Raw genomic sequence first — 10,606 nt, 5'->3', positions numbered from 1 at the left:
CAGTTTACTATTCCTACTGAATAAAAAATGATAGGAGCTCATAAATCCAAGCTACAATACTGGAAATGAACACTACCTTTTATCATTTAATAAAACATATTAGCAACATTGAAATGCTTTTTACCTGATGAGGTTATCGAATCCTCTCATTAAATCCCATGTTTTACCATGGGGGGGAGCTGCAGAGATCGTTTTAGGAGTGAAAATGTAATGCATGCAGGAGTTAAAAAAAAAAGAAATAAAACGTCCCACTCTAGAAAAAAGAGATCTACAAAACGGCAAGCAGGGTACATTACCTGTGCTTCAAACATAGGAGGGACACCGAGGAAACACTTCTCACATTTATTCAAATTATCTTTTTTGGGATACTGATTTTTCCTTTGCTGTGTTTTTATTCATCACAATTAATCTTTGGGTGTTCTGACACAATATAAAATAAAACATTTAAATCAACCAAGTCAAAAATCAAAGTGAACTCTGCTCTGTTCCAGCCTACAGCAATTTGGAAGAAGGTAATCGTTTTCGTTTCTCTGTCATCCAATGGGGACCTTTTGATGCAAACTCTGGATTAGCTGCTTACAAGTGAACTGGAAGAAGAGGGGTAAACTAGGGGAGGGAGGGGGATTTGTAGAACTTTAAAGAACCTAAAAAGTAGGGGGAATGAATGGTAAATCAACGAAATGATGGCATTTGTAGCAAAAGGCAGTTAAGAATCAAGTTTCAAGACTTCTTTTAGAAGCTGTGAGAGTGCATGAGGCTTTTCAAGAGTGTACAGAAACCTGGAGCATGAGCTGCGAAGTAGTAGCTGTTCCTCTTAGCCAGGAGGGAGGAAAAGCAGAAGAACTAGGAATGTGTGCTGTGGACAGGGATGAGCATGGAAAGTGGGGAGGCAGCAGAAAAAGAGGGGATATTACATGCTCACATTTCTGCTACCTGAATGGATGTTATGAGTAAAAAAAAAAAAAAAAAGCAGAGGAAGACGAGCAGACACAGAAAATAAAAGTGATTCAACCCAGTCATCAGCCTGCACTAGATCTTGATTGATCAGGCATGATCCCTGCAGTTTAATAGGAATCATTCAGTGGGGAATGGGAAGGTGGAGCACCCTTGAGTAGATTAGCATATGCTTGTTTACTCATCCTAGGAGGGGGCTTCTCTTTCATTTTGCAAGGAGGAGAGAGGAGGGGGCTAGGGGACAGTGTGGGCTTAAAGCTTATAAAGAAGGCAAAAAAAATGTTCAGCTAAAGCATCCTTTTAAGGGGGAGGAAATAAGCATCTAATTGTGAGACATTTGTTGTTGCTTTTTTTTTTCTTTATGTTTAAATCTGTATTATTTCTTCATGGAGTAAAAATAAATGACAAATGGGAAAAATAGTGGACATATCTACTGAATGAAGAGACCAAACAGATCAGTGCATCTTCTTTTGTAATTCCAAGATACTGCATCAGGAGGATACAAAGAACAACATAAAGGTCAAGTGCCCTGGAGGATAGCCTAAAGCTGGCAGATCGGGAGAGCATAGTGGGGAGCAGGGGGGGGAACAGTTGGAGATGCTGCTCTGGAGTTTGCTGTTGCCTCTTGGGCTCCTATATGCAGCCTTGGCAAATGCCTCTAAGTGTGGGACGGATGAACGCTCTCAACGAGCACGGAAGACAGCGCGGAAAACCCGCAGCGTGCGCAGTGTTCAGGAGGGCTCCTGCGCCACCAGTCTTGCCCGGGGTCGTCGATCCCTTAGCAGCATAGAACACCTGAGAGTACATCACCATCAGCGAGAGGCAAAAGAAGGTGCTGGATCCATGGCCCCCGGGAAAGCTCTATATTTCACAGGGCATGGGGACCAGCTGCGGCTGAAAGCGGGTAATGAGTTGCCAAGGGACACATTCACCTTACAAGTTTGGCTAAGAGCCGAGGGAGGGCAGAGGTCTCCAGCAGTTATTGCAGGTAAGCACTAAACAATATAAATAATTACTGCAAATATTACTGTACATTGCACAGAGGTTCATGCTTACAATTGTCTTCTAATTGGTATCCACAGCTCAATTAAATAATTACTTATATATATTTGAAAATTCCAGGACAATGATGATTGCATGTAATGTTCCCTACATTGAAAGAGAAATTTGTAGATGTTCAGAATATTTGAAATCCTTCCATCCTTACATTAGTTTGTGGGACAATGCATTTTAGACAAATTCCCAGCAAACTCTACAACTAGCACTTTCTTATAGGGAGTACACAAACAATCTAAAAGTTTTTCTTCAAAACTAAAAGGCAGGTGCAGTATGCAGCTTATCAGTGCTTACTGAAGGATATACGTTAGTATTTTTATGTTGCTATAGAAATACACTAAAGAGAAAAATTACACACGGGCAACTTTCTAACACTGGAAATTTGAGAAGACTTTTGCAATAATTTAGGGGAATGTCTGGAATGCCGAACTTTTGCAATGGGTCTGTTTCAGTCACAATCTCCAAAGCCTGTGTGGTAATGTAGTGTGTAAGCTGTGCAGTACTAGCATTGTTTTTTTTTATTTGACTGCCTTCAGGAAATGCAGGTGGATAAAGCTATAGACCTCTCCTGCCTTTGAAACTGGTGATTTTAAGTAGAGGCATCTAGCAGTAGCTGCCTCACACACTCTGCGTCACAATGATGTCCTTACATGAGTGGCGATGCTACAGTGCTATTGGTATCCTGAACTTTAGGCAGTGCTGGACAGTAGTGCGAGACCCTGATGAAAGAAGATCAGTTATGTTGGTAATTAGTAAAACCAAAACAAGCTTACTGAATCTTTGATGTGCACTGCATTTCATGCTAGAGTAGAAGAATGGGGTATGGGTGAAAATCAGAATTGCCGAAATGCCGGAACGATGGAATGAGTCAGCTCCTTGCAGCGTCCCACTGCTGCTGTATTTTCTCTCCCTGATCATTCTGTTATAGTGCATTCTGTTCTGCTACACAGATATGTTCACTGTAATGTGTGTAGTGTTTATAAGATAGGATATATATATATATATATATATATATATATATATATATATATCCTAAGTGTGGCACAACTATTGCACATATTATATATAAAGATATAGACATGCGTGTGTGTGTGTGTGTGTGTGTATAGCTACAATATATATATAGCTATATATTGTTGTTATCCATGTAGCTATATATTGTTGTTATCCATTCTGTCTGTCAGAATTGATTTCTGAGTACTGTACCCATCCATTTCGGCTGCCGGAATGGGGCTCAGAGTACCCTAGCCATCCATTCCGGCTGCTGGAATGGGGCTATGAAGACCTTGACCATTCATTAAGGCTACAGGACTGGGGCTCTGAGGACTTTAACCATCTATTCCGGCTGGCAGAATAGGGATCTGAGTACATTATCTATTCATTCTACACATTCTGCCTGCCAGAATTGACAAATAAGTACCATGTCCATTAAATTCGGATGCCGGAATAGGGCTCAGAGTACCCTAGCCATCTATTCCAGCTGCCAGAATGGAGATCTGAGGATCTTAACCACTCAATTTGGCTTCCGGAACGGGGCTCAGAGGACCTCAACCATCCATTCTGGCTGCCGCAACGGGGCTCTGAGGACCATAACTCTCCACTCTGGCTGCCGGAATGGGGCTCTGAGGACCTTGACCATCCATTCTGGCTGCTGGAATGGGGCTCTGAGGACCATAACCATTCATTCCAGCTGCCAGAATGGGGCTCTCCATACCTTTGCCATCATTTGGGCTGACTGATTGGGAATCTGAGTACCTTAGCCATCATTCCGGCTGCTGGAATGGGGCTCAGAGGACCTTGACCATCCATTCTTGTTGCCAGAATGGGGTTCAGAAGACCTGGACCATCCATTTCGGCTCTGAGGACCAAAATTATTCATTCCTGCTGCCGGAATTGAAGATTATGGTCCTCAGAGCTCCATGAAGGCACTTAGAGCCCAATTCTGCCACCTGGAATGGATGGCTAAGTTATAAAGCTGTGATATATATATATATATATATCTATATATATATATATATATATATAGACATACATGAGCAATCTAACATGTGGAATAATTGTGCCACAGGTAGATGAACACACACACACACACATATATATATATATATATATATATATATATATATATATATATTGCAAACCACTGGACCACCTCACACAGTGCAGAGAACATATCTGTGTAGCAGAACAGAATGCACTATACAGGAAGAGACAGCAAGCTTCCCTCAAGACACCAGGGGGTAAATGTATTATGCTAAGGTATTTTCCTATAAAGCCAATGCCATTTTCAATTTGCCCTGCAAAGTCGCCAAATATCGGTGACTTGCAAAAACTGCAGCATAATTCATTTGTCCCCAAGCAGCAGAGGGCGCTGTGTGAAGTTGACTCATTCCAGCATTCCGGCAATTCCGGCTTTTACCTAATCCCAGAAGAATGTGTGTAGCAGCGTAACCTACTGAGACGGGACTGCTATTTTATTTACAATATAAACATACAGGCGTCGTGTGTACACTGGCAAATAAAGTCATCTGTGGGGGTGTTGCTTAGAAAATGCAGTGACTAGAGGTGTGAGAAGGGAAATCCTGAACCTCAGAGCAAAGAGTCAACATGTAGCTTCCCTTCATAATAGAATTAGTTTGACCTGTTTCTGGGTTTCACTTATATTTAAGTATTTACCCTTAAATCAGGTATATATTATAAACATTTCCTACCTTGTTGTTTATCCTTATCTATGTATGATAGAAAATTGTAAAACGAGTCTCTTTCTCTCTCTCTCTCTCTCTCTCTCTCTCTCTCTCTCTCTCTCTCTCTTTCTCTTCACATTGATATTAAACTATGTTTCACTCACGGCAACAAACATTGAAATATCATTTGCTCTTTTTGCCGTGGATTACAGACGTTCAGTAACTAATGATAATATAATGATAATGATAATATAACAAACATAAATGTGTTGCTCAATCAGTAGATGTGTAAATGAACATCAGACTAAGATACAGATGGATGTTATTGCAGTTGCGTGGTAGCTAAGGGTGGTGCTCGTGTGTGTGTGTGTGTGTGTGGCAGAGTTGTTGTGATGTGGGGGAAGAAGTCTTACCTCATGAGGGTATGTTCCACTATGATGATCCACTAGCGTAAGCGTAGCCAGGTTTAGCAGTATGAATAAATAAATGGTTTTCTTCCAAGAGGCTCTCACTTGGAGTCTCTCTTGGCAGCAGTGAAGATTTACTATACCAGTGTAAATAGGGCCATACATTTTGCTTTAGGGCACCATTTAAAATATTCTTCATTATGCTGTTTCTGTGCTTGACTATTTTCCTACCTATTATTTTTTTTAACCACATAATTTGTACCATATTTAACAGCTACCAACTTACTGTCAAGAGCAGGAATTTTGTTTTGTGAACTTAGTTTCAGCAGTTGTGATAATTATAATTGTTGTCAGACGTACTCCAGCACAGATTTGATCACACTGTAGTATTTGAACTCAGATGATCTCAAGTATCTGCCTTATATTTAAAAAAATAAATAATAATTTGCCTATGGCAGTTTTATGCTGCTGGTTTTGTCAGCCTAATTGTATGAATGCATATTACCAAGAACATATAAGGTGTGTGTATATATGTGTGTGTGTTTTTTGTCAACTGTGTAAGAGATTGCTGATGATGTAATAAGATTGAATAGACATAGTACTTGTGATGCTCCCATGTTAGGTATAGCCTAAGTTGTGTTTAGTCAAAATGAATGCAACATTACCAACATTCTGTACAGAGATCATTGTTCCCAGTGGAGATGTACATACAACCAGTGGAGGCTTATAATAGGGGTGGTTGGGTTGACTACAAGGGACCCAGAGCAGTTGGGGGGAGGGGGCATGACTCCAGCCCCATCTGCCCTATGAATGGGTAGAATAGGGTCATGGGCAGTGAAGGCAGCAAGCTAGCCCCAGGGTCCCACAAATTAATTTCCCCCCTGTCACAAATTGACATTAGGGTGCTACAAAACCAGGGGATATTTTTACTAAACTGTGGGTTTGAAAAAGTGGAGATGTTGCCTATAGCAACCAATCAGATTCTAGCTGTCATTTTGTAGAATGCACTAAATAAATGAAAGCTAGGGTCTGATTGGTTGCTATAGGCAACATCTCCACTTTTCCAAAACCTGCAGTTTAGTATATCTAGCCGGAGGTGGGATGGGGTTAATTAAGTAGTCCAATAGGAATAGAGAGCTTAGAGATCATCTTAGTCCACAGGGTCATATCACAGGTTGCTTATGTGCAGCTACCAGGGCTCCAGAGAAATTAAGGAGAAGAAAGACCCACACAATTTAATGTTAGGACCTAATCCAGCTAAAGGGTGCAAATAGACAATGCATGTTGAATTTGAAATGAAAGGGGTGCAAATGCAATTTTATATTTGCATGCAGGGACAATACTGCTTGCTTTTGCATGTAGCACACAAATACTGGGCAGCTTTAGTTTTCCAATTCAAGTTTAGAGCTGAGCAAGAACCTGCCACCCTCCCAACTCTAAATTTGTATGCACATTTTAAATTTGCCCCCCACCCACCCTTGCAGTGCAATATGATTTTGATAATATGCAAAATTCCATCTGGATTTTCTCCAAGCTCCCTAGAGGGCCCTGATTTACCTGTAATACTATACGAAGGAACCACACATGCCATAAATCAATGTGGTGACATCACTTTGCATTGACATAGTGAGTCACCACGGATGCACAGAGCAGCCCAAGGACTAGAAGAGAAATATGCGTAGGTCAGGGCAAGGCAAGGCCAGAAGCCAGCCCAGGATGACTACTGCTATGTATATATATATATATATATATATATATATATATATATATATATATATATATATAATGTAGTTACAATTCCTCCTGTTGAAGTCTTTACCTGATAAGACGAAACGCGTTGAGACCTGTGTTTCCAGGGATCTTGTTGACTCTATCGCCAGCTACGTGGCAGTGTTCCTCCATTGTTTTGGATTTAGCTGCTTTGTTCCAGACAAAGATACCCAGATAAGCTCATTTTTAAGATTTTTAATGTAAGTGCACATCTGCATTGTTTTACATAATAAATATGTTCCTATACAGCATTACACTATGTGAGTTTCTATAACCCTGGATATTACTGAGGGTATATGAAATGTCAGTTCTGGATCCCACAAGTGTTGTGTGAAGCATCTTACCATTCCTAAGAGGAATTAAGGTCTAATCTGATCCATGAGGATACCAGCTACACCTACAGATAAGCTTAAAAGGTTTTCTATCTGGTACGCATAATATATTGGCATGGTGTTGGCGTTCCAGAGTGCTTTTCATCTTTTTTCCTACTGATTCACCTATGTTATCTGAGTGTCTATACCCACTTGGTGACTAAAATTCTGGCTTGCGGTACACCTTTCTGTATTATTACATGCAGTATTATACTATGTGGCGACCCCTACCACTTGTTTTGTTTTATATATATATATATATATATATATATATATATATATATATATATATATTTATATATCTATAATATAAATGTCTAGTGGCGTGTGTTAGTCTGTCTGTGTGTAAAAAAAGAAAGAAAAAAACCAAGCTGCAGCGCCACCTGCTGGACACTGACCTATATATTTCTTGAAGGAGAAGTGACAGTTGGGAGTGGTTGGTGGTTTTCGGGGGTGACAGTGGGGAGTTTTTAACACCTTAAGTAGCTTGATTTGACTAGAATTCATGAGTATCATACACAGGTTAACTGACCTACTAAATTCTTAGTGTGTGTGGAAAAAAAACCTCAAAAAGGGCTGAAATTTGGTATACTGACATTATTGACGAGTTGAGGGGTCAAACTCATTTTCGTGAGGTAATTTTACCTCATTAACACACATGTGTACAGTGGCGGATCCAGAGGGGTGCGATCGGGGCAATCGCCCCCCCTAGCAGGGGTTTGCTGCCGACGGCTGCACAGTATGTGCAGGTCCGTTTGGCAGTGACAGTGTTCTGCCCGGCTGCTCTGATTGTGTTTTAAACACAGAGCAGCCGAGCAGCACACTGTCCCTGCCTGTCACTGCCGAGCTGACCTGCGCATACTGTGCAGCCCCCAGCAGCCACAGAAGTCAGAAAGGGGGCGGGGCCTAAATTGCCCCGCGCTAACATCCCCCCGGGGAACAAACATTTTCTAGATCCGCCCCCTGCATGTGTAGCGGCGTGTGTTAGTGTGTGTGTGTCTGTGGAAAAAACTATTTTCTCAGAAAGGGCTCATCCGAATGACCTGAAATTTGGTATACTGACATTATTTGACAAAAAAATGCATGAGTATCATGCACGGGTTAACTTGTATATATATATATATATATATATATATAGGAAATTAGATTATCATTTGAAATATGGTCTCTCACCTCATCTCCCCTTTCCTCTGGGACTTACTCCCAATGCATTCCCTCACTGGATAGATCCTAATATTAGATTTCCGGAATGTCCAGGGGAGGGCTGGCCTAGGGGGCAGGGGGGCTAGTCAAAAAAAGTGTCTTTTGGGCCGGTGGAGTAACCGCCCAAGTTTCTATTGCTTGGTGGCTGACCCTCCTCCGGGACCAGCCACCATCTATATTGGCCACGGATCCTCCTGATCCATCCTCCCTCCGTCCCTGTCCTATGTGTGGCCTATCACTGAGAGCCACATTGTCACATGGGACCGCACCTGTCACGTGGTGCACGTCCCATGTGACACAGTGAAGTGCAGCAGACAGTGCGCAGCACAGATGGAATAAGGTAAGTGTTGTGGGGGATGTTAATATGGAGTGTGTGTGGGCACAGTCTGTGTGCACAGTCTGTTAATGTAGGGTGTTTGTGTGTGGGCACAGTCTGTTAATGTAAGGTGTGTGTGAGGGCACAGTCTGTTAATGTAGGATGTGTGTGTGTGTGTGTGGGCACAGTCCATTAATGTAGGGTGTGTGTGTGTGTGGGCACAGTCTGTCAATGTAGGATGTGTGTGTATGGGCATAGTCTGTTAATGTAGGGTGTGTGTGTGTGTGTGTGTGTGTGTGTGTGTGTGTGTGTGTGTATGGGCACCGTCTGTTGATGTAGGGTGTGTGTGTGTGTGTGTGTGTGGGCACAGTCTGTTAATGTAGGGTGTGTGGGCACAGTCTGTTAATGTAAGGTATGTGTGTTTTTGTGTGTGGGCACAGTCTGTTAATGTAGGGTGTGTGTGGGCAAAGTCTGTTAATGTAGGGTGTGTGTGTGTGGGCACAGTCTGTTAATGTAGGGTATGTATGTGTGTGTGTGTGGGCACAGTCTGTTAACTTAGGGGATGTGTGTGTGTGTGGGCACAGTCTGTTAACATAGGGTGTGTGTGGGCACAATATGTTACTATGTGAGGTAAGATCCCCTAATATAGTGTGGGAGGTAAGCTATTTAATGGTGGAGTGCAGGTGTTGGCTAATTATTTAATGGGCGCTCTTTTATTTGTGGGGTGATAGTGAGGCAATTTAATTTAATTTAATAGTGGCGCCTATTAATTTAAGGTGAGGTAACGGGACCTTTAATTTAATGCTGGGTTGGTTTGGGGCTATAAATTGAATATGGGGCTGATTTTGGGGAGGAGGGATATTTATAATATGTGAATATGAATTATTTAATTCCATGGATGGTTTTGGGAAATGGTTATATTTATCAAACATAAATGCTATTTAATTTATTGCTGGGGCTGTTTGGAGGGAGGCAAATAGGTTTATATATTAAATGGGATTACTATTCATTTAATTTTGGGGCTGGTTGGACAGAAATAGGTTTATTTATTAAATGTGTTTGCTATTATTTAAAGGTCAGGTCTGGTTGGGGGAAAATAGATCTATCAAATGTGAATGTTATTTTAATGTGGCGGATGGAGGGAGGCCTAATTATAAAATGTAGATGCTACTGATTTAACACCGGGGCTGGTTGGAGTTTTCTAAATCTCATATACCCATTTTTTTTCCAAATAGGGCATCCAACATTCCAGAATCAAGACAAACAGGAACTGAGATAGACACCAGCAGCCACAGGTGGTGAAAGTGACATGAACAGGTAGGAGAGAGTAGGACAGTCTGCCAACTGTCCTGGATTTCAGTGACTGTCTCACTTAGTCAGGATTTGGTCCAACTGCAAGGACAGTTGGCATTTATGCCCCGCTTCACACTGTACTGTTCATGAAGGCAGAGCTGGGTGCACCCAACAGTAATGCACACTGTATTGCCTGTGTATTGTATAAAATGTATCTAAAATGATAACCATGTTATATCATAGTGGCCCGGGCCCCCTCCAGAGCCTTAATCCAGCTCTGGGTCAGTTGTCAGATTGCCACCTAGTGCTCTGCTCCTCCTCCCAGTACCACCCCTGATATTATTTGTTTTAGGTTAACCCTAAAACAAATAATAACCATATTAGTATATAGGGCCAAGCAAAAGCAAGCCCTTTGATAGCAAAAACATCAGATTTTTAAAGCAAATGGGTTTTTTGCATTTTGATAAATCCCATTATAATCAGACAGGTATGCAGTTAAAAAAAAACAAAAAAAGTGCTGTAGGGATAAGGAACATATCAAATAAACTGCAA

At 41.4% G+C, this 10,606-nt stretch overlaps 1 protein-coding gene across 1 annotated transcript in view; it reads left to right on the top strand.

The window, feature by feature from the left end:
- Positions 1 to 1,258: 1,258 nt before the first annotated feature.
- PAPPA (pappalysin 1) overlaps positions 1,259 to 10,606 on the top strand; it is a 373,767-nt gene continuing 364,419 nt past the window's right edge. Inside the window, exon 1 of the mRNA XM_075184705.1 lies at positions 1,259 to 1,942. Coding sequence (XP_075040806.1) covers positions 1,552 to 1,942 — 391 coding nt within the window. The 5' untranslated portion in view covers positions 1,259 to 1,551. The remainder of the gene's footprint in view (positions 1,943 to 10,606) is intronic.

Source organism: Mixophyes fleayi, chromosome 9 (genome assembly GCF_038048845.1).
Source record: "Mixophyes fleayi isolate aMixFle1 chromosome 9, aMixFle1.hap1, whole genome shotgun sequence".
Lineage (NCBI taxonomy): Eukaryota > Metazoa > Chordata > Amphibia > Anura > Limnodynastidae > Mixophyes > Mixophyes fleayi.
Note: the sequence above shows the minus strand (reverse complement) of the source record. Positions and strands in the feature narration are given on the sequence as shown.